The sequence below is a fragment of the Strigops habroptila genome, chromosome 11 (genome assembly GCF_004027225.2).
Source record: "Strigops habroptila isolate Jane chromosome 11, bStrHab1.2.pri, whole genome shotgun sequence".
NCBI classification, from domain to species: domain Eukaryota; kingdom Metazoa; phylum Chordata; class Aves; order Psittaciformes; family Psittacidae; genus Strigops; species Strigops habroptila.
The window spans coordinates 7,899,930-7,924,326 of NC_046360.1; the positions used below are offsets into that span (position 1 = coordinate 7,899,930).

The following is a 24,397-nucleotide window of genomic DNA, read 5'->3' on the forward strand; positions in this document are numbered from 1 at the left end:
GGATTTATAATGGATAAGTGGAAAACTGTTAAATAGATTTCAGTTTTGTCAACGAGATGGCTTCAGATGCTAGTATATAAAAAAGTTTACTACTTTTAAGAAGTGGATACTATTTTAGTTTCTTGCAATACCATAAACACTGAAGTGACAAGCATTATACCACTACTGATTTAACAGCAGGCTACAGAAAGTGATTGTCATATTGTGCTCATATTTAGAATGATCTAAATTGCATAGATGATAAGATTTCAAATGGCTTCTGTTAATAGAACTTTTTGTGAATAGAACTTTTCCCTTGCAGAGTAAATAGGACTTGTCTGCGCCCTGTTCTGTCTGAGGTGGAAGACACTGATGCCAGAGTCATTAAGCTTCAAATTGCAGTTTAGTATCCCAGGATTTTTGCACTGCTGCTGTTCCTGTACTTGAAGCTGGATATCCTTTAATGTGGTAGCTAATCTATATTGCTGTTCTCAATTAATCCAGCTGTCGTTTGTTCTTCAGACTAAATTTAATAGAAATTCAAACTCAGGTTAAGTAGTGTAAAAGTGAAAATGCTGTGTTCTTCTATATGCCATAAAGACAAGCTGATAGACCTTAAAACTTATCATGATTTTGGCTTGCATTGGAGGGTTTAAGTTTAAACTCCATTATGTCAACCGATGACTTGTAACTAATTTAGTTTGAGGGAGCTGCTGATTTTGGACTTATGTCCTATCAAGCGGCCAGTTCTGGCACAGCATAAGCTCTTCCAAGCACTTCCTGCATAAAGAATAAGGAAATTTGGTACAATGATTGTGAGGAAGAGAATGCAATATATGGCATTATGCAGCTGACCACATACTAATTTCAACAGTCAGTGTTAATCTGAGACCCCTCAGTGTGTGTTAAGTATTTGAATCGGCAACTGTGTAAGATAAATTTTTTATGCCCTGATACTGTTTTCCTTGAATTTAATAGAAAAATCCTGGTATTTGATGCTTAAAGATAAATCGTTCTGCAAACAAAGTACATCCATTTTGTACCAATTTCTACTCTTCAGTAGAACTGTGTAGTGCAGATGCTTACCCTATAGCAAGAGCTTAGGGAAACAAGTTGACTCAAGTAAAAGGAGTTAGGTGTTTGAGAAGAGGATGCTCAATTCTAAATTACGCTCTGAAAATCAGGTTTCTTATGGCCTCTTACAAGGGGGCTTTATTTTGTATGGTGTCTGAAAATAAACCAACAGTCACTCTGTTATAGTCACTTTCCTAGAAGTTAGGAAGAGGATCTCTTTTAAAAAGAATGTGTTGGGATTTTGCATTTTTCCACCTATTTTATGTAACATTCTTTCTGCATGATGTTTGGGAGCTGAAATACCACTTACACAATTCCAAGGAATAACTTCTAAAGAGAACTAATTATACTATTTCCCACAGCAATGCTTAATATGCAAAGATTGCTTCTAAATCTGCTTTTCAGGTCATCCTTCTTTTCTTCACACTTCACCATTTTGACTTTCAATGAGGTAATTTCACCCTTAAGCTCATTAGTTTCCATAGGAAATGAATTATAAAAAATGCTAAGTGTGCCATATGAGGTTTAACATCAAAGACATTTCTAGACAGACCATGAATATATGTTGAAGCTATATTTGGTCTCTGTCGGGTATTCTCTTCAGTGCTGCTGAGCTTCAGTTGCTTACTTTCATTAGGTAAGTGTTGGCTTAGGACTTACCTATTTTTCCCAATCCAAATTAATCTTTAATTGTTTAGAATAAAATCCAGTAACTGGCTTGACTTTTTGAGTCAAAAGTGTTTTGTCATGGCTCCATGTGCCCTTCTCATGGGGAGAAAAAAATCCTTAGGAAGTTATGAGTAGGCTGCTTTGTAACAATTGCTTTTAAAGCAAAGTTAGATTTCTGAAAGGAAATCTCAGTCCACGTTTCTGCAAAGAAGTTTATAAATGGATTTTTCTTGCTGAATGCTACTCTGAATCCTCAAAGTTAGGATGCAGCAGCTGCATGTTAAATCTTTTGGACTGTTTTCCCATTGAACCTCCATGCTCAACCATTTTGACTACCTGACAGTAAGAAACCTGGCACGCAGGATTCTTGTCAGCTTGTATAGCTCCAAGCTTTTATGTTGAAGCTCTGTTTCAACAATGAAAAAACAGGGAATACCCACATATTTGTGTCCTAATCAATCTACTTAACACATTGGCTAGAAGGATTGCCTGCTATATTCCAGAAAAATAAATTTTAAAAAGTTAACATTATTCAAATCCAGTTTTACTGAAAAGAATACTCCTTCTGAATGCATTATGAACACATTTTTCCCGTGCACTTGTGATTGAAATTATTTTCCTCCTCTTCAGCAAGTGTTTAGCATGCTTATCCCATTTGCTGCTTAGTTACAGTATGCAAAATAGCCCAGTAAACTGACGCATTACACAAAGGTAAAACTGACTCCCAAGCCCATGTATGAGTTATGAGGTTTTCTGTCATTACAAAGTAGCAGCATAGCACTCAGAAGTAACATAGCTGTTAGGAATAAAATAAATGCCATGAGTAATACTATTTAAAAACTAATCCTAGTCAATACTTAGAGCTGAGAGTATTAGAGCACTTTATCCCACCCGGAGCTTTCAGAATTACTTAAATTTGCGCTATGACTCTTTTGAAGAGTAGGGGTGGAAACTGTTTCTGCTCCTGGGGGGAGGAAAAAAAAAAAAAAGGAGAATTTCAAAACAGTTCCTTTAGCTGTAAGGGGAAGAAAATATTTTATAAATTCTTTGAAGGTACAAAATAAAACACAAATATCTCTTCAGCAGTTAATTTTAGTGATCTGCCTAAAAAAAAAAGAGAATTGGAACTTCAAAAGCCAAGTCAGGAAATTAAGTCTCCCATGTGTTGTACTCCTGACTCTTCAGGGCAGACCAAGAGTGAGGAGGTGGACTTTGTGTACCTGCAGCAGTTAGGTGTTGGGCTTCAACACTTTCTAGTGGCAGAAGACCTCACCTTTGAATAGTTTGGTGTATCAGCCACCTCTGTTCTGAGAATAAGCAGCAGTGTTCAACATTGCATATTCTTCAAGACAAGGGCCTCTCTCAGCATATACGTGTATATATCCATGCTGAACATATGATACCAGGTTTAGTGTCTATGTATAATTGCCTATCTGCTGCTGTGGCAGGCAATGATGGAAGAGTTACATGATGTTGGGACAAGCTCTGTGACAGGAAATCCAAACTCTTACAGAACCCAGCCTCTGGCAGGTAGACTTCACCCATTTAGAAAAATCTGTTCTTGGTTATGTAGAGGAACTCAGTGTAAGCAACCACCTCATTACCTCACTAGGTTACTGAGGAGAAACCAAACAGCATCTAATCCTTGGGTGTTTGCTGACTGAATGCTGCAGCGGCTTTTGTGCTCCTTCTGTTGCAGCAATTGCTAGGGAGCTCGCTGTGCTGGTGTACCCCACACGATGTGCTGGTGTACCCCACACGATGTACTGGTGCCCATATAACTTAGTCTTTCACCAAAAGAAAAGTAGTGTCATTACATTGTAGAAATGAATAGTTAAACATGCTTTTATTGAAAAAGCCACTTTTTCCAGCCCTTCAAATGTAGCTATTGTCAATAACTGAACACAAGTACTTTTCAAAAGTAGATTTCAGTACTTCAATCTTTAGAAATGTAAGAAGTAACAGAACATTGACTCTGAATTACAGTGTATATGAATTCAATGCAGTGGACGTTATTATTAGAGTACTGAAGACTTCTAAATATTTTCTTAAATCATAAATATATTAACTCTTCCCTTTGAATCAGATAGCATTAATTAAAAAACAACAACGACAAAAAAATCCAACAACAAAAAAACCCAACTTGGAGCCAGACCTTTGTGCTTCAAAACTACTCAACACAGTCTGGTAATAACGAATGGAGAGACTTGTTTGCTGTTCATGTTTGAGTCAACTGCTAAAGGGCATATATGTGTTTGCTTCCACTGCAGCCAGATGCAAGGCTCCTATGTTTACGTAGACACGTAAACACACACTCAAAGTATAAGGCAAAACCAACAGTCTTGTGTTGTGTATCTCAGGCGTTAATAGGCGGCAAATGGAAGCTGTAATAGCAGGTGAAATCATAAATAATTCATTTAAATATTTCAGGAATCAGACTTAAATGCCTTCACATAGAAGGATTAAGATAACTCAATGCACACTGTACCTAATATAGGGGAAGATTTGTATGGAAGATATTTCTGACACCTGTTTTATGGCATACTATTGCTTTAAAACAATGTGCTGTTTCAGCTGCAAAATACAGCTTCATAAGGAATTTCTTTCATTTAAGAAAGCAAAATAATTCTAAGTTGTGGGCTGAACATGCTGGAGTCTCTTGCAAAGATAGGAAAACATCACCAAGAGGCAATTAAAATACTGATGGGGTTACTGAAGGCAATAGGACTAGCAGGCTTCCCTTTGGTTCAGTGTTCAATTGAAAGCCCTGTATTTGCAACCAGGGAGGCACAACCACTTAGTAGTCCATTTCTATAGAAAGTGAGCACTCAAAGTTTGCCCCACTTAATTTTAAGTCTTGCCTGCCAAAGGAAGGGAAATAGTTCTCTAGTCAGTGTGCGTTACCAGCAATAAATAGCTGGTGGATATAGGATCAGAGCAGCTGCAAATATCCAAGTGTTGGATGCTGAAAACTATCCTTAGTATTTCAGTGTTTTTATACACATGCTCCTGTTGCCATGAGGAGTCACTTAAAAATGTAGTGGTCTAAGGTGTTTTAAGCCTATGTAGATCTAACAAAGATAAAGCTACATCAGACTTTTATAGAACTAGCATCCAGTGTTGGGTTGCTCAGCTTGTCTGTATGCTTCGCTAAAGAGTTAGGATATGAGATAATCGTTGTCTGTAATATTAGAGATGCTAATGCTTGGTAAACTTTGTGCTAGAGTGCAGAACTTATGAAATGCTTAAAATTAAGTTTACAAAACTGTACGCAAACATGCATGATTGAATTCTTACCCTTGGCTTGGCAAGGCTTGGATTGTACAGGCATAGCTATAAACAAAATTTAACTCAGAGCTCCCAACAGAAAGATTCGAGTGATACCACAGTGACAGAGGACTGATTGACATTTCAACTATAAACCATGGTATAACCATCTCAGGTGACTTTCATTTCTCATTCCAGAAAAGTTTTTCTGCAGTCTGAAGTACTTTTTCAGAGGATACTTTCTTGTATAAACCATATAAAAATTCCATGCAGAAGAACGGAGATGAGGTTAGTGAGCATAAGGAAAGGTGGAATTTGCGCTGTGCTATGGTATGTATCTTCATAATCTCAGTCCCAGCAGATGGGAAGCAAAGACCATTCGTAACAAAGTTGCATCCATCTATGACTGCCATGCCAAATTGCTTGGCACAGCTTCCACTCTGATCATGTCCCTGTTGTCTCTGGTTTTCTGAACTGATGTTTCAGTCTTTCTGAGGGCATCACTGGACTGAAGCTTGGCTTAGCGTAGGAGCAGTTAGGGTATCACAGTTCTGTGAGGTCTCAGTAGTACTTGCATCCTCAGCTGATGAGCTCTGCTGTTCCCTGGAAGAGCTTGGGACCTTCACGTGACCTTTGTATAAATTGGGGGATTTTGCCCAAAGGGGAAGATTTGAGATGAAGCTGGCAGAACTGTTCCCCTCCACAGTCAGAACCACTGGCTGTTTATCTGGCACAGCTGGAGCATACACAGCATTTTGCTCTGACAGATGATCTCCACATTGACTAAGGTGTTCTGCTAGGACGAGAGGCTGCTGATCATCCCCTTCTTCAGAAATAACAAAAACTGGTTTGTTTTTATCTGTTTCTAAGATAAGTTCCTTTGTTTTTGAACCATTGACCAAGTTGATTTTCAGTGGGTTGGAGCTCTCTAGAAGATTTCTGGGGCTTTGGCTGTTAACTGGAGATGTTGCCCCTAGATGTCTTGAAGGATCCAAGGACCTCACATGTTTGCTGTCAGGGGAACTGACGAAAAATCCAAAATAAGGGTTCCCAAACCTGGATTTCTTCAAATTGCAGGAGCTTAGCTTCCGCTGCCTTTGTGCAGACAGCGTGAGGGGGTATGAGGCATTACTGGCAGATGAATCAGAGTAAACGGTCCCTGATGCTCCCTCTATCTCAGTGGCTGAGATTACTTTTCTGGTTGAGACACCTTGAGACCTTGCAGCTGTAGGAAAACCCTGTACAAAGTAATGATAAATTAGCAGACATGCCATGAAAAGCAGCTATCTTTGATCTCGAGGGAACTAAACGTTAAGATTCCTGGTTATGTTATTCTTTAGCAAAAACCTATGTTATTACCTTAAAAAAAAAGAAGAAACCTCCTCTATTAGCTTTGTAACAAGCTGTTGGTTTGATGACTACAGTCAGTGAGACCTAGATATTCCTCCCACGCCTACAGAGTCCTTGCAATGCAATAGTAACACGTCAGTTAAAACAAATTTAAGGCATAACCAGGGGAGAAAAGGTACATGTCAAAACATTCAATGAGATAACCTAGTCTGAAGGCATTTTTTAATGTTTTTCTGGACCGGGGATAATTTCTTAACCAGGCGCTAACTGCTGGGAAATACAGCTTCTTAGCACTTCAGGAAAGCCTGAATAAATTGCAATATAGGTAGGCAAAAGAGTTTCCCATACACCAAGCAAGATGGACTGCAGTGTGCATCACATTGCAGGTTGGCGAGGCAAAGCAGTAGACCATGTCCCATCAGCAGGCAGCGGGGAGTACCGGGGCACAGACCCCACACACCACTTCTTCCCCTCCTTGCAAGACTTACGCTGTTGTCAACGAGCTTTGTGAAGGGACTGTTAGTGGTCCAGCTACACCACTTTTTCTGTAGCTGTGGTATTGGAGCCAGGAAGTCGTGGAAAGTGCGGGCACTCCACGTGCGTTGTCTGGGACAGTGATTTTCTAGCTGGGCATTCCCCTTCTCAACAGTGTCTGCTCCTGCAGCCATGTGATTAGAAGCCAGCCAGTCAGACACAGAGGCTGGGCTTGTGACACTTCTTTTTAGATTTTTGTCCTGAAAAGATTAAATAAAGATTGTTTACAGCATCTGTCATCAAAATGTTTTAAAAACAAGTGCAAGAGACTTGATTTCTTCAGTGATTCTGTTCTCAGGACAAGACACAGGAATGCAGCTTCTCCTAGTTGCTTTTCCAGCGTGTTGCCTTAAGTTCGCTGGCTTCCCTGGATGAAAGTTTTGCCTTGCTTCCCCAGTTTCAGGTTTAACACTAAATTGGGAAATTTCAGTTGTATAAGAAAAAAAGTCCTACCACTCTTACTAACCAAATACATCAGATATCTACAGCTTTATTTTACTGGAGATATGTGATAGGTCAGAGTAGTAAATTTCATTGTGTAAAACATAATTCTTCCACTTTTCTTGGCTCTTGGAAGGCTCCAGATGTGTCTGTCTGGGGAAAAAAAACTTTAAGGAGGATGGGGCCTGCTGGAGTAAGTCCAGAAGCAAGCAACAAGAGAATCACAAGTCTCAAAAAAGCATGACTCAGGAGGAAGACTGAAGTAAGTGGTGCTCTTTATCCTATGTTAGGGAAGAATTAAGAAAATGAAAAGAATTAAAAACAAAGAGAAAGGGAATAATCTGTTCTTGGTGTCTGTGGTGAATAGAACAAGAAGCATGAGACCCAGATTAGAGCCACGGAGATTTTCATTTCACATGAGAAATGCTTTTCAAGTGGAAAATGTGCTTTAGCAGTAAAACAAGATGTCCAGACAGGTGTAAAATTGGCATCACTGGAAGGTGAAACCATATTAAACCATTGTCACCAAGTCTGTGTATAAGCAAAGTTGATCTAACATGGGAATGAACTATAGATTACTTCTAAAGATCTCTTCCATGGTTTATGTGTTCTGATGTTGCATTTAAAATCCCAACTTTTATCCTTAATATTGATGTGGGTTTAGAGCCAAAAAAGTTAAATAATCCCTGACTGTGCTATGAATCTCCTTTCATTCTTACTAATACTTCACCTGCTATTTATATAAGCCTCCTGTTCCACAACTCTGTATGTATTTTTAATTTTCAGCTGTGCGAATACGGTTGTCATGAAAGGAATGCAAAATCCACATTCCCAAAGTTTACATAGACCTTAAAGAGAGTATGAAATAAATCCAATAGTGTCCTGGATTTAAAAGTCCTGAGAAACTAGAAACCCGTCATTTGTTATTTCTGAGAAACTGAATCTCTCAAGTTTCTGCAAATCAAAGAAACTTTTTAGTTAGAATGTCATGTTGGAAATGGATGGGCAGAGAGGCAAGAAATCAGCTAGTACAGTAGAAAAAAAATCTCGGTAGGAAGCCATGAGAGGCTTCAGGCTCTGGATAAGTTTGTTTCAATATTAAACTCTTAGTCTCAGACTTGATTAAAGTAACAATCTTTATTTATAAGCCAGCTGTCTTGTCATCAGAAGCCTCTTCAGAGTAGCTTAGGATTTATCCTTCTAACATTACTATAAGTACTTCCAAAGTGGTGTAAAAGCGAGCCACTGGTGTGAAATGGATATACTGGAAGGTGAATAGATATACAAGGTGAATAATACATTTTCTAGATTTTGGAAAATGTTTTAGCAAAGAAATATTTCTTAAACTCCAATGATAATACTATTTACTGAAACCCTTGCATCTGAAACTTGTAATGTCTGAATAGAAGTCAGGGGTTATAGTTAGAAGTTAGCCAAAGGCTGAACGATGACTTAAACCAAACAGGATTTAGAAAGCCAGGACCCTCCTGGGGAGCACCTCAGAAGCCATCTGAAAGCCATCTTACCCTCCTTTTCCTCACATTAGACCACGTACAGAGACATGTGTTTGCTGTTCCACCTCCAGAGCTGAGGCTCACGCTTACTGGGGAACACAAGACCAAGCGGCCAGTCACGATTTCTCAGTAAAAAGTTCTGGATTTTTTTTAATGAAAGCTCCTTACAGCTTGCTTTGCCTAGTCGAGCATTTTGGGTGAGATGAGTCTGATGGCATTATTTACTGTACCCTAAAGGGTCAGGATTTCACACATCTTTTCACATGAGGATAACTCCTTAGCTAAGGAAGTAGCTACACACCTCTGAATAACTCATCCTACTTGCCTAGTGCTGGTCCACAAAAGCTCTGCACCATACTCTCTGTGTGGGGCTCAGAGGCTGGCCAGCTGCATTGTGCACCCTAAAAATACACATTTAGAAACTAAACTGTAAACATTTATTTCTAACATCCAGTAACCCAGATTATCACGTGGCCTAAAGAGATCCTGTTTGAGTGCAGGTTTGTAATTAGCCTGCTGTGCTCAATTTCCACACACCCCGCCCCCCACCTTGATGAGGATAGTCTTCAGCTGTAGGGAAAGACCAGTGCCTTTAAAGAGGCCCTTTCAGCCTTCCTGGGTAGTTTTTGTGTTCCTTAAGGGAATAGGTTGAGAGCATTGACTCACTTGAGTGCAGCATGGACATCACTGAGGAGATGCCTCCTGAGTTAATTATGTGGTAAATCGCTTCAATTCTTCGGGTTATGTTCACTTAGGACTGTTTTTAACCTTAAGCATTTTATTTATATACATATAAATCTCCGCTGATAGGTTGCTTGCAGAAGGGATGGCAAAGTAGAAATGTTTTTTTCTTTATTTGTTCATTCTGATTAGAGTGGGGAAAAGAGAAAGGAAAATGGGTATCCTTCCTGTCTAGAAACTGTATTTGTATGTGGCTGCCACCAGGTGAAGCTCTCTCCACTGGAAAGCAGGACCAAGGAATGGAGGTGTTCAAGGGTGGCCAATTTGGGCAATGATACAGCTCACAGTGCCCTGCTCTACAGAAAGTAATGTGTTTGGGCAAGGGAAGAGAACAGAGCTGTTTTCCCTTCTTTCCCGCATTCTGTTAATCAATGTGTCTGATGTGAGGAAAAGCTTAGTATGTATCTTACACTAGCATAGGAAAATCCTGACCAGCCTGGCCTTCTGGCTAATTTCCTAATCAAGTGCAGGGATACAGAATGCTTTTGTTTTGTAAACTGTGACAGAAGTATTACATAGCCTGTCCTGGGGCATGTGAGTTCCTTGGGCTGGTTGTTTCCCCTCTTGTGGGAAAAAGAGAGAGGGCACCGGAGAGTATTGACCTGGGAAAGGTTTTAGTATAGACTTGTAATGGATGTGCTGTCAAGCACTATGCTCAGGGTTGAAGAGGTGATAGCCAGACCTGAGACTTCTGAGCTAATATCTGTTTCTAAACAAATAACCAGGAGTGCAGGAGAAAGAGCTAAAATAAGAGAGAACTTACCGAACGGGTTCAGGTTTCTGCATGTGTGTTTGAAAGGACCCCAGTGCTTTCACTTGAAGTGCTTGATTATTTGGTTTTGGAGCATACACTGTTAATTTTCACATCAGCCTGCTCACACAGTTAACCAGCTTTCTGACAAGCTGAGGAGCTGAGTAACTTCCCTGACCACTTGGTAGTGGTGGGCAAGAGCAGGTCTGGCTCCCAGGTCCTTCAGTTGTTACAAGTGATGGTTTTAACATACTTCTGAGGGCTGGTCCTACTGCCTGCTGGCAGACCTCTGCATTATTGGCTGTTTAGGTCCAAGGTAGACTTCTGCACTTGCTCTTACCAAAGTTGGGAAGACACTGGCTCAGAGGATCACGGCCTGTGTTGTTTGATGGCAGTTCAGCTAGAGGGTTAGGAGAACTGCCTGGCTTGGTCACTACTTTTCTTGTAAAGTGGGTAGTAAGCATAAATGGGCAAATATGACTAGTACTGCCCAAGAGGGGCATCCCGTGCCTTGTTAGAGATGCCGGAGAGCATTCCTACCTGTATTTTGTAGGTGGTAAAGCTCAGCCCGCTAGTGCCAGGTCCAGCAGAAATAATAAACACTTCATCGCTCCCAGTCTCAGTGGTCACTGCAGATATGGAGGAGGGCACATCTGGGTCAGTGTCCTGAGGAGACCGTTCTGTGCTGCCTCTGCAGGAAGTGGCTGAGAAAATAAAATCAGCAACTACTGCTTGTGAGTGTCCAAAACATCTGTTCCCAACTCCTCCATGACAAACCCCTCCTCCTTCTGCAGACAAGCTAGAGCAGGCTTTGGCTGTCTGTCTCACCAGCCAGAATAAAATTCAAGCCAACAGTTTGCTCTCCTGAAACTGCAGGCTTTTAAAAACAAAAGGGGAGGAACACCCTTGGGTCTGCTTTCTAACAAACTAAAACCAAAACTAAAATCCCTTATCCTAAACATACAAGGTTGTGCTGGGGATCAGAAACTTGCAGATTTGCTTAATTCATTCTTTATTTGTATTTACTCATCCCTGCTAATATTAGGAGCTGTGCTTTTTGCTTAAACCCTAGTGATGTTGCTCCTACAGGCAGCCTTATGCTCCATGGACTGCCACAGGAGTGTGTGTCTGCATGTGACCAAAAAGGCCTGTACATCTGTGTATGGTTCATGCTAGGAGAACTCTGGCCACAGTGTCATCGATGGGTTTTCCAAAGAAGGAGATTGGAAACTGTCATGGTTGGGAACACAGAATTAGCTTTTTATGAAGATATCCTTGTGTGTATATAATGGCTGATGGTTTAGTGGGAAACTGATGGTGTGTAGCAACATGACATAAAGAAGCTCCCTGTTGGCCTTTACGAATCAGAAGGGGCACTGGTGCAATTTGTGTGTGGTGATTTAAAATTGCAGCAAGTGACATTATCTGCAGCTTGGCTGGGGGCCTCTTGTTTTAGAAACACACTGTAAGCTAAGCATCACCTAAAGCAGTCCCATCCATAAAGACCTTCAGAAAGCATTAGCTCCAGGAGTCAAAGTTGACCAAAGCCAATCTAAGCATTGTAAACCACATCCTTTCTGGACAAGGTTAGGCACATGGTAAGTGAAACTCTTCCATAATTTATGGATCTTTATAAGTTGTTTGTAGCAGCCTGAACCTGACATATTTGCTCTGCTAACCCAGTGTCTCTGCAATGCCATGTGCTATGACAGCTTTTGTTGGCAGTGTCTGGAGCTGCGCTTGTGCATGCTCCTTGCCAGGGGAATTACCCTACCAGCGAGGGGGGAGAGCAGCAAGAGATAGCTCCCACAACAAAGGCTTTCTGCTGTGAAGTGGCTCTCCAGCTGTGCATGGGCAAGACAGCAAGGAGGACTGCAAGGAAGAAACGATCTGATTAACTGGCTGGGGCTACGGACTGCCCTGACCTGCTCCCGCCGATGCCCCGCGCTTACCCGCCTGCTCCCGGCTCACAGAGTGGTTGTTGTTTTCATTCTCTCGGCTTGGCACCACCAGCTGGAGCTCATTGATATCAACAGTGGAGTTCTGGATCCTGTTCTACAACTCAGAACATGCCCCAGTAAACATCGTCAGATAAACAGTGCAACAGCCAATATGAAAAAGAGAAACAGAAATTGCTGAAGCCATTAGCACTAACCTCCTGGTCACTGCATGCGTTGGATGAGCTCCTTTTGGGGCACGTTCTCTGTCTGAAAAGGAGAGACAGCAACAACAAGAAGCCCACGAGTAAGTTAAAGATGCATAGAAGAGGAGGTCTCACCTGTGCTCATCTTGTGATGGAGACCTAGCAGGTTATGAGCTCTCCTGCCTACAGGAGCATCCAAAACTCAGGACAACAAAGGCCTCTAGGCCAGGGAGGGGAGGAAATGATATGTTCATGTAGTGGAAAGTCAGCTGAAGAAGAGAAGGACCTCTCATCGTCTTCCCATGATCACCGCAAAAGCAGGAACAGTTCAGACCTCTGCCAAGTCCCGCCAGGATCCCCCGTCAGCTGCTCTTTCACATCAGTAACTAAATAGCAGGACTGAAATCCTGCCTTTGGTCTGGGCAGTGACATTATTCTTATCCTGTTAGACAGAATATTTCATCTGCATAGTCAATATTGCATGCTGGATTATATTTAGCAAGCAGAGAGCATCAGATGTTCTGCATTTGTATGAACATTTTATTAAAAGACAGCGCTGTGGCAGATGACTACTGGGTAAGCATGCCTCTTGGCTGGAGGGAGACATATTCTTAATAGTTTCTTCATGTTTTTACTAAAATTGAGCTTAGAAAACAACTAGTGTTTCTTGATTTGGATGAATGAGAGTTAAAGGTGTCACAAAGAAAGGCTGGCAGTAATGGACACCATAATGGCTGAAGCAAGACTACCTTTGTGTACAGCAATTCTCCATAGGACAGTGCAGACACACATGGGAGCACTGGGGTGCTGAACAGATAGGATGTGGCCCATGGTAGTTTTCCCTACTATCTGTGCTGTTTGCTGGCATTTTACCTCTTCTTGTGGGAGGTGTTGATTTGCTTCAAGGCATCTAATCTCCTCCATGAAAGCTTTTCTGGTTGCGTGATTTCAAGTTTTTGGTCACCATTTCATTACTGTTTGGTTTTTTTTTAAAGAATGGGGGCTTAGAGGCCACCTGATGAGGCTGGCCAGGAGCTGGCATCTGCTCCATCTCAGGCATGGTGGGTTTCATTCCTTCACCATATCATTAGATCTCTTAAAAATGCTTATTGACTGACAAGTGAATTGAGGGAGGAAAACCAAACATGATGTGACCCCGGCGCTGTTCCAATGAATCAGAGAAGACTCCAGAAAAAGAGAAGAGAGAGCTGGCACTTGAGAATTTAATCCAGAAGAGATCCAGATGGATAGCTGTTACTCCAGGAGGTACAATGGCATCAGCCAATTCTTGGGTTTCTTGGAGGAACTTGGGGCTGAAACAGGGAAGGATCTTCCTTAATGCACAGATTTAGGAAGTGGGAGCAGGGAAAGGCTTCCAAATAGGAGTGGTGTTGCTTTATCAAGCAAGATAAAACCAAGTAGGAAATACTTCAGAGTGGAAAATGTTTATATAAATATTCCCCAGGCACACACCAGAACCATGTCAACAGGAGTGACCTGGCAAAACATGCCCCAGAACAATGAATTAGTGTGGTGGTCAAGGCATTCAGGTAGATGGTGGGAGAACTATGTGTAATTCCCTGCTTTCTTCACATTGCATTCATTTTTTTTAATCACTTCCCCTCCTCCCAGCTCTTTCCTGCCAAAACCCATGACAAAAATTCAATCAAATCTGATATATTCCTTTGAAATATTCTTGTTTCAAATAACTGGCATGTTACAAGCAAATTTGTTAAAATATTCCCACCTAGGGATTAAAGAGCACAAAGGAAATGTTCTCCTCTAAGAAAACACAACTTAGCACATATTTCTTCCTCGCTGAACATCAGGCATTGGCAACCCAGATGTTTTAGTTATCTGGATGGTCTCACTTTGGGTTTGTTTGAACTTTTAGCATGACTTTACAAACAAAATGTTCAAGTTCTCAGAAATCCAAATAAAAGTGTGTTCCTCAGATTCTTCTATACAGCTGTCCCATTTGAAGATATTCGTATTCTCTGGGACAAAGCTGAAAAGATGAAATATCTGTTTTAAAATGTCTCAGCAACTGACAGCTATGATAAACTGTAGATAGACAGGGCAAGTTCTGCATAAAGAAACTGAAATACCTTACATCTATTTGGTGCCTTTCCTTGCTATTCTTTATAAATGTGCTCCACAATATTTAGCAGGCACCATAACTACCTTGAAATCCACACTGCAGTTTGGCAGCATAAAACAAAGGGAGAGTAAGGTGTCCCCAGCAAAGATGTTTTCTGTGTGAGTATGGTAGGATAAGGGAGAATAAGATAAAGAAGAGTCTCTTTATTCCCAATGTTTTAATTAGGATTAAAAAATGGTAACTGGCTGAAATGTCCCCATCTTAACTTTTTCTTTCCTCATCACACTTTGGGTATTGTGTTTGATTTCCACTGAACAATTTGATTTACTGTTAAAAACCAAAACACACAAAGGGTAAGAGTTTCTAGATTCAGCCAATAATTTTGGTAAAAACCTGAGATATTTTCTTTTTCTTCTATTCAGAGCTGCTGGTACAGTACCTGGAGAGATGCATTGGTTTGCAGGACTGCGGTCTTAGTCTGTTTTTAGCTCATTCTCCAGTTGGACTACATCTCCCATGGCACGCTGCAGTACCTTGTCATCAAGGAGGTTGGCGATTTAGATCAGCGTGCAGCTCGTAGATATGAAACAGCCAACATGCAAATACACCAGCTTCCATCATTTAAAAGAAGTTGTAATTGTTTGTGTGGAGGGACAGAAATGGAGGACACAGGCAGAGAGGGGTTTCTGGGTTGTGCCTACCATGAGGATGGCAGAGGAAAGGTCTGGCTTTAGCCCAGAAGTGATGAGGGTTCTCTAGGAGGGTGTTATATGACGAAGCAGAATTTCAGCCCAGGTGATGGTCGGGCTGCATGCAGTGACTGTCAGGGCAGCTTGCATGGAGAGAGATGGCAGCACATGATGACTTGAAATAGCTGAGGGGGGTGTAGTTGGAAACAGGTTATTGGCAGGCTATGCAGATGTAAAATGCCGTTGCAATCCATGAGTTGCAACCATCGAGCAAAAGTCTGACTGCATTGGACAGGATTAAAATTAAATAAGGTGGACATGTCTGTTGTTCTTGGGGCTTGGGAAAGAAAGTAAAAAATACCCCATTACTCGAGCCAGGCCTCATGGCCAAAAGTAATTAGAATTATTGGCCAACTAACAACTGAAGCTTTCATTCCCTCCCCAAACAGCAAACAAAAGCTGCAGTGTGGCAGAGACTTGGAGTTTCCCCAGAGAGCTTTGCCCTGGCTGAATGCAATGAGCCTGAGCAGACACTGCTGACGACTTGGTGCATTGGAGTGGCTGTAGGTGCCAAGCCCATCCTGGGCCATTTCTACCCCTGGCAAGGCAGAGCCTGCTACTTTTAGCCTAGCAAGAGCAACATATAGAAATGCGGGGAAAAAAAAAACGCTAAACCTGGTACCTGAGGAACAAGTAAAGCACAAAGAGAAAAGAAAGTGGAAGGCAAGTCTGAAAGGCCAAGAGCCTGAAGGTTACTATTAGCATCCTTTGCAATGGCACGCTCCAACCAGGACAAGCTTTACCACAGAGAGCTGGCCTCTTTTGTGAGCATGCTGCATTGTTAAAGTATCGTCCTTTCTCCCTTCAGCCCACCCCTTGCCATCCTGCCATTTTCTGCAGTGAGCAGACACTGTGGCTAATATGCATTTGACACCTGATTTCAAGCCCTGTTTAGGGAAAAAGCATAAAATAGTGCTTGGTGAGCTCAAACTAAAAAAAGGTTAGATGTGCTTAATGGCCTCTGCAGTCTTATTTCGAACTGCACTAAAAACCCACAGCTGGGAAGTATAGGCAAGCTCCGACCAGTGCTGGCGGTTCAGGGGAAGGGACCAATATCCTTGAAGCAGTTAGTGCAATGGAGAGGAAAAGACGACTCTTCCAGTGCAATACAAGTGAGGTTACTCAGCACGGGTCATGGCATCACTTCCACATGTGTCAGATCTCACTTAAATGCTTTAAGTTTGACAAGAAATAAAATATTGTAACCAAGGCCTCCCTGGAATAGCATGCAGGCAACATAGGCAGCTGGGATAGTGAATGGCCTTTCAAGAGGCTAAAGGACTAGGGATAGTCTCTATATACAGACAAGAGCTGACTGAGGCGTACCTTCCTTTTAAGAAAGAGTCATAGAGCAATGAAAAGGCATAAGTGCCGATGTAAAAAGTGAGTCTAATCCTGGTCCTGCACCATAGGACCACAGTAGGATGTATTTGCAGTGACCAGAACATACAAACATTTGTATGAGGAGAGAAAAATGCATTCAGTTCTTCTCTGTTGGTCAGCAAGAGTAGTACTTTCTTTTGTAAACATCTGAGAAGCGAAAAGTCAAATTGTGCATGTGAGCAGCATGGCCTGACTTTCCAAAGAGGCTATGCAGAGTAAAGTTCAGCCAGTAAAATCTCAGATGGCCAGTGTACTTCTTGGTTTGAATAATACTCTGCTTCATGGATAGTTACAGTGAAATTAAATAGGGGTAATGGAGCAAGAGCAGCCAACTCAACATGTGGATCAGCCCAGACTGCTGCCATGGTGAAGGGAGCATGTTTCTGTCTCTTTTGAAGATTGGAAAGGGTATAAAAATAAAGTGTTTGGTTTCTGGAAGACATTTTCCACCAGACGTTTTCCTTTAGAGCTAGCAAAAAATTGTGGTCTAAATTAGTGTTCTGCAAGTTCTTTGAAAAGGAAAAAGGTTAGTTAGATCTAACACATGCAAGTTTAACTCTTACAACTATGAAAAGCTCAAACCCTGAAAGCAGGAGTTTCTATATACAGCAAGAGAGATTATATTTAAGCCTCACCACCTTGCCCACATCCTCTTATATCCAGTATGATGGCCTATATTTTGTATTTATTCAGCAAGACCTAGAAATGCAACCTCCAAAAGGTCAAGGAAAGCAAAGTTCCTCTATCAAACCAACCTTAATGACTAGTAGTGGCTGAGCAATCCTGACGCCTTTTGGGTTGGAGGATGCACAAGAGATGAGGCAGGAGATGCAGGAAGAGTGAAGACAAACTAGTTACATGCTGCCACTGGGACATGAGTGCTGTTACTAATACCCACTCCACCACAGTGGAGCCCCTGTGAGGAACAGGACTTGTTTCAGTTTACCCGATGTTTTCATTGAAGTCAAAACACTTGAAATATACCGTTTATTTTGACAAAAACCCAGAGAGCTTGGGCTCTGGTTTGAGTTTGTTGGAAGGAAAAAAAAAAAAATCACTGTTTCTACAAAAATGTTTTCACTATGGAGTTAGTTAGAAAAATGCAAACATATGCTGGGGGTAAAGAAGCTTTCTCCTGAGAGATCTAAGGAAAAGAAACGTATAAAATAAGAGCAATTGACTGGAAAGGGATGCTTTTGTCACTGTCTGGTTTTAGCCATTTAACTAGTTAGCATCAGTAGCTGGAAATCAGCAACCCAGCCTGACCATCAGCTCACTTGACCATGTCATTTTGGATGACATTTGGCGACAATCACAGGTACTGCAGCATGGCTCTCAGCCCTTCCCCAGCAGTCAAAGGATGTGCGGATGACTGCTTAATGTATGAAGTGTATTGCAATTAAAATGTCTGCGCAGTCTTTTGGATAAAACATGCTATAAACTGGAAACTATGTTTTAATCTTAATTCTAAGTGTAATACTCTTGTTATTGTTTACTTTTTTGCAGAGCATTAGGGATGGTTAGAGTCAAACTGGAATCGCTGTGGAAAGATGCAGTGGCTGTCAGATCAGCCTGCTTAGGAGACTTGAGGAAGGATGATCTTTGTTCTGTATTTGTCCATTGGCCAGTTATTGTCCCAGAACTGAGGTTCAGAGGCAGCACTGCCACTGAAACAAAATAATGCCCAAGAAAGTCGTCACCCTTCAGGTATTTGTACAGGAGAAAGAAAATCAATTTGTGGCACAGAAGCTGTAGAACTAGGAAAGAAAACTGAGGAGCCTAGGGCAGGAGAAATGACTGGCCTTGATCTCCTCTGTATCCACACACTACTACATCTAAAGGACAGCAAGCATTAGCAAAGCAAAAGAAACATAACATTGTTTTCTGGTCTTTTTCCTGTATGGATAATATCCCATGCTTCAAAGACTCAGATATTCATCATCTTACCTGCAAGTTATGCAGAATGCAGAGAGCAAAGCAAGTGCAAAGAAGACAATCCCCGTTACAATTGCCAGCATCATCATGTTTTCCTTTCTCCCCGGCCTTACAGCATCTACAGTGTTGGGTTCGGTGATGTTCTTGTATTCAAAGAGCATTGCAAAGCCTCGGCCTCGGTCTGTGGTGGTGATCAGTTCCATGATAACCTCAACCATTTCCAGAGATGAACCAAAGATCATAGTCTTGTTTAAAGGTGAATTTGGTCCACAGAAGCGAGAGGAAAATGTGATGAGATCAGAAACATATAGTACATCATGGGGACATATGTCCACTGCTGACTGTGGGCTGGAAGAGATTTCCACGGGCAATACTGCTGTGGGAAGGGTCCAGCTCTCTACTGTAACTTCATCTCTCTCACTAGCAGCTAGGTGGGCAAGCAAGATTTTCTCCTTCAAATCTTCTGTTTCCGGGCCACTGGTATTTTGCTTCTGCATTGTGGCACTACCAGCCACAGGGAATGGCAGTTCTTCTGTTTGTGCCTTGGTAATTGCTTTAGGTTCCTTCAACTGCTTCGACTGATTTTCTTCAGATGCTTGTTTGGCTTCATCTTTTTTTGATGTTGTTCCTGGAAGGTCATCCAGGTGACTAGGAAGGTCCTTTGGCTGATCTCCTGTGCTGCTCAGATTCTGAGCCACCTTTGACATCCAGGTCTGGAGAGATGGTTTTGTAGTATGGAGAGCAAAGTCCAGGTTTTCCTCAAGAGAAAGCATGTCCTTGTTTCCTGTTTTAGCGGGGGCTGAAAAGCCATCCCAGGGGGTTGGAGTTTCACTAGAGCTCTCAAAAATGTCAAAGTCAAAAATTTCCAAGATAAGATGGGTTCTCATGGGAATAAAAAATTGCCAAACACAATGTGTCCCTGGGTAGTAGTTGTTTGGAAAACCTGGTGATAAAATCAGGCCTCTTTCCATCGATTCCACCACTGCACCACAGGAATAATACACCTGGGAAAGAAAACAAATAATCTTACATCTTGCCAGAGATTTTATCCAGGATGCAGTCTGCTAGACCTACTGAAGGTTCTATTCTTTTCTTTCCCTTCAGGGACTGGTATAAGATAGCCTCAAGAAAGGGGAATTCAGTAAGCTTGTGCAAGTCTATTTTCTACTTTCCCATTTGGAGCATAAATCTAATAGGTCTTGTATGGAAAGGCACTCTTAGAGAGTAAGGAAGTGTATACTGAACGATCAGCCTCCACAGAAATATAACCCAGATGAGTAATTCACATAATTATCACTTTCTATTACTGATCATAGTAGCATCCATTTCTGCTGTTGGCTAACATACAACTTTTTGGCCACGCAAATTTGTTGTCCTAAACAGCTGGTTGTGCAATAAAAGTCTTGAGAAGCTGAAGAAAAACTGTGTCACCATAGCATCTTGAACTCTGTTATTTTCGTTACAAAACCATTTCTTTAATGTAAAAAAAAAAAAAAACAACTCTTGAGTTGGTGATTACCCATGATTCATCCATCCAACTCACCTTCTGTTTCAAAGACGTTCAGCCTTACTTACTTCAGTAAGCAGTAAAATCTGGGTGGTTTTGATTGGGTAAATTGTCTCCTCTTCAAATGCAAATCAAAATAGAGATAGCAGATACCAGCTCTAACTAGTAAAATAGCAATCAACGTGCATTTTACATAACACAGCAATAGTCCCATGTGACATTTGCTATTTCTTCTTTCTCCATAAATAGTCTTTGGACTCCAAAGAGGAAGGAAGTCCATAAATGGTGTCACTAACTACCATGCTGCTTCTTCTCTAAAGGTACATATGGCCGCTTTCACACATCATATTTACAACTACCTTCTCCCAGAGACACTCTAAGAGTCTTTTTTTCAAGACTCTTTCATAAATTTGGAGAGCACAGATCCCCATCTGCACCTTGGGCAATTGGTTTTGAAATGAGGACAAATAAATCAGAAATACTTAGGTCACAAACCCTGTCTAGGAGCATGGTTTTACAAGCATTAATTGGAAAAGAAAGGGAATGCTTTGGGCTTGGTGGGGTTTTTTCATTGGAAATGATTTGTCCTCTTGGTCTGTTATCTATTTAAACACAAAGGAAGCTTGGCAGTAGAACAAACAAAGCTTATGAAGTCCATATAAAGCCACAAAGATCAAAATACTCTAGATTTTTTTTCTCTTAGTCCCTCCCCTTGGCTCATATTGAAATGGAAAGGAAAAAAAAATGCAATGCCATATGTTAAAAGCCCTTAAATCCCTTAAATGAAAAGAAAAAGCCAGACCTGTTCTGGAAGGCATGACCTTTTTTTTCCAGCAGGTGCTATACATATTCTGGGTGATTTCAGGGTGGATGGCAGTTAAAAAGGACAAAAACAGCAACGTGGGTGGAAATTGTATTCTGTATTCAACTTGAAATACAATCTTTGAGTTTTAAAAGTGTCATTTAAATCAAAGCTTATGTTAATTATAGTGGAATAAACTACAGGCTTCTTATTTAAGGCACCTGGGCTGGACTATGTCTTGAGGTCTCAAGTGGAAAAGAAACTACATTCATGTGCCAAATACATATTATTCTCTGTCTAATGCCTTAGGAGTTCCACAGCATGTAATACCAAAATAAATTAATAGAAATTTACTGATCTGTTCTCTAGGAGGTAAAATTTCTAAGTTTATTTGGAAATAGCTAATTCATGGTAAAATTCCAGGAGAAAATAGCAAAACTTTATGTCAATTTAGATCCATTTGCTAATTCACATCAGAATTACACATACATTTGTTATCACTTGGATTTTACTAAAAACTATAGCAGGTTTCCAGTGAATATGCTCCTCTTCCCTCATCAGGAGGATTGCTCCTATACTAGGAAGGAGGAAAGAGAGCTTTTCTATGACTTCTCTCATATTCCTTCCCTTTGTCCCAGAATATCAGTGCAGACTTCACAGAATCACAGAATGGTTTGGGTTGTAAGGGACCTTAAAGACCATCTAGTTCCAACCCCTCTGCCACAGGCAGGGACACAGACTTGCCTTTGTTCTGGAATATCAGTGCAGAATTACCTTTGTTCCATGATAGCCTTTTGAGCTCACATTTAAATAAGATATTTGCATAGCAAGAAACAGTAAATAATGCCTAACTTTTCAACTAAAATATGTATCCAGTTTTGGAGCCAGAATGTGCACCAGAACTGCTGCTATTGCAGGGTGGTACTCCTGGATGTGGGAGGATTACAGATTGGCCCAAACCTCCTTAAATTAGCAATGATCGAGGGTTGAGATTTTATTTTGAGGAATATGTGAACTGATCTAGTTGCCTTTTTTCAGACACTGAGAAGGCGCTTGGAGGCGTTCACAGCCCCATCTCTACTACCAGAAGACTTTGTTAACACCCAAAAGCATCATCCATCAGCTCAGTGGATCTTGTGGGATTAATCACCAAAGTGCTGAATGGGTAAGTGTACCCCCCATAAATCCCTCGCCCCCGCTCTCAGGATAGGCTCCCTTTCCTGCCTTCATTTTCACTTGAATCTGTCATCATTTGGAGAGAAATATCTTGCAGACTCTGTATACATCCAAGGAGTCTCAGGTTCAGATTCAAATGCCTCTTGTTCCCCTACAAGCCACGTAGCCAGCAGTTGGCTGCGGTATCTAGCTGAATCCAAACAGGTATCCTGCATCGCCTGGGCAGGAGGGGATTTGTGCAATGTGTGCATTCCAGAAATATGGCTGAAAGGTCACAGCAGTGAAGGAATTGTTCATTTATTATGGCGTGGGAGACTGAAAAGCTTTAAGACTTGCTCTGAGACCAGGAAAAAAACCCACAATGGACAGAAAATGCAAGACAGGTCCAAGGTGGAGGGGGAAGATTTCTGATTAATTTATAATCCACAACTGAATGACTGACAAAACTGTTCATTTGAATCATGCATTATGAAGGCTGAGTTTCATCAATTAGATACAGATGTTCCCTTCTGCAGCAAGTTGTAGACTCATGGGCTCTTGACAGAGGCACGCAAAAAATTTGGCACATTTTTAATCTTTGCAAATGACAGGTTATTCTGTTTTTTAAAAACAACATGATATATGCCCACACCAATTAGGTTAGTTATGAACAGGGAGGAACAGATTACCAGTCCTGTTCATCTGCTTTTCAGTACTTCACATTCTGGCTGGGAGTCCCAAATGTTTGAAACTGCTGTGTTGAAATGAACCTCCTGCCTATTGTGGTCAGACATACCCTACCTGCCTTCTGAGTTAGGATAACTGGGGAACAGCATTTAGCAGGTTGCAGAGAAGTAACTCAAACCTCAGCTATAGCTTCTTGGCCAGAAACTCAATGGTCGGATATTTCAGAACATGCCGAGATGTTGTCCCCTTTTCACACAACACAGCCCACTCGGAAGCTTATATCTATGCCTGTTACTAAAAAACGCCCCATTGTCACGCATTTACCTCCTCCTGTGCTGACATTTGGACTCTCTAGAAATGAGTAGTTAATATTGTCACCAGCTTTGAGCTACTTAATTAAGATACACATACGTAAGGACTTTTAAGGCTTCTGCATCAGGAAACACAGGTCTAAGGAGTACAAGGAGGACCTTGTGCTAAGGCCTTATAGGTGATTCTGTGAGTGGTGGGACGAATGCTCTGCTGCTCTCTGAAGTGTAGGTTTGCAACAAACCCATGTGTAATGCAGTTGTAGAGAGCCTGGGAGTTTTTCTTAAGCATAAAGCTATGCTGGGTTGAACAGATGTGGCCACAAGTGACTGCAAGCCATTGTTCAGAAATCTCACCACAGACACTAGTGTCTGCTTCCTGAGAAGCACCATCTCTCAAAGAAAGAGCAAGCCCTTGATAGGTAGAGGTGCAACACAAAGCCAGGACGTTATTTCTTCAAACGGGACACTATACACCAAAGAGCTCTCAAGAAGCAGGTGGCTCTTGTAAAAAGCAGCATTCCCATGCAGGAAAGGGAGAAAATAATTATTTTGGCCAGATGGGAGTTTATTATACGGCCCAAGTATACACACAAGAAAGAGTAATTATCATCATCTGGGTAATATAACCCTCAGCTCTGCTCTCCACTCTCACAACATCTACAAATGTAGCCCTGGAGCCTCTGCATTATTCCAATAGGAACATTGTCAGGGAACCAACACATTCTAATAGAATCCCACTCGCTACAAGAATAATTTAATTAGCACATTTTCTTTAATCACAGTTATTGCTAAAGAAGGCACCAGACTAGAGCTAAATCAGAGGCATGCACAGAAGCAAGCTCTTAATTTTGCCACGACAGGACAAGTTCTTGCAACACCTTACATGAAAGCCAGGAGAGACCCTTCCTGGCTGCTTCTACCAGAGCGAAGCCGCATTCAAAACCTTCAGGAGGGTCCTGCAAAAAACCATGAATGGCAAGTCGTGGCAGCCTTAAGCTGGCCCACAAGCACTCTTCAGTGATGGGTACCAGCCTCTGCCTGAATCGCTAGAAGCAGTCAAGGTTCAGTTTCTCAAGCTTCTCTGTCCTGCCTCTAAGAAAGAAATGCTTCTGGCATGAGGGGATGCAGGGAACCCAGCGGGAGTGTGGAAAGGATGCTGTGATGTATAGCTGGTAAGAGAAGGTGACATGGCCATGTGGTTTAGCTTGTAAAGACATAAGTCCTGCTGAAAAGAAGTGGAAACAAAGTGAGGCAAGGTCCTGGCTCGGGAAATCCTCAGTCCATTTGTGCTCAGTTTTTGAAGC

The 24,397-nt window shown here is 41.5% G+C and overlaps 1 protein-coding gene across 1 annotated transcript; it reads right to left on the bottom strand.

Moving 5' to 3' along the window:
• Window positions 1–3,439: 3,439 nt before the first annotated feature.
• Window positions 3,440–19,518, bottom strand: LOC115614482. Its single transcript, XM_030501454.1, has 6 exons — window positions 18,974–19,518; window positions 18,644–18,749; window positions 12,273–12,375; window positions 10,861–11,024; window positions 6,828–7,073; window positions 3,440–6,227 (listed from the first exon to the last, which is right to left on the bottom strand). The coding sequence occupies exons 1-6, from the start codon at window positions 19,516–19,518 to the stop codon at window positions 5,490–5,492; spliced, it is 1,902 nt and encodes a 633-aa protein (XP_030357314.1). The 3' UTR covers window positions 3,440–5,489.
• Window positions 19,519–24,397: the final 4,879 nt, after the last annotated feature.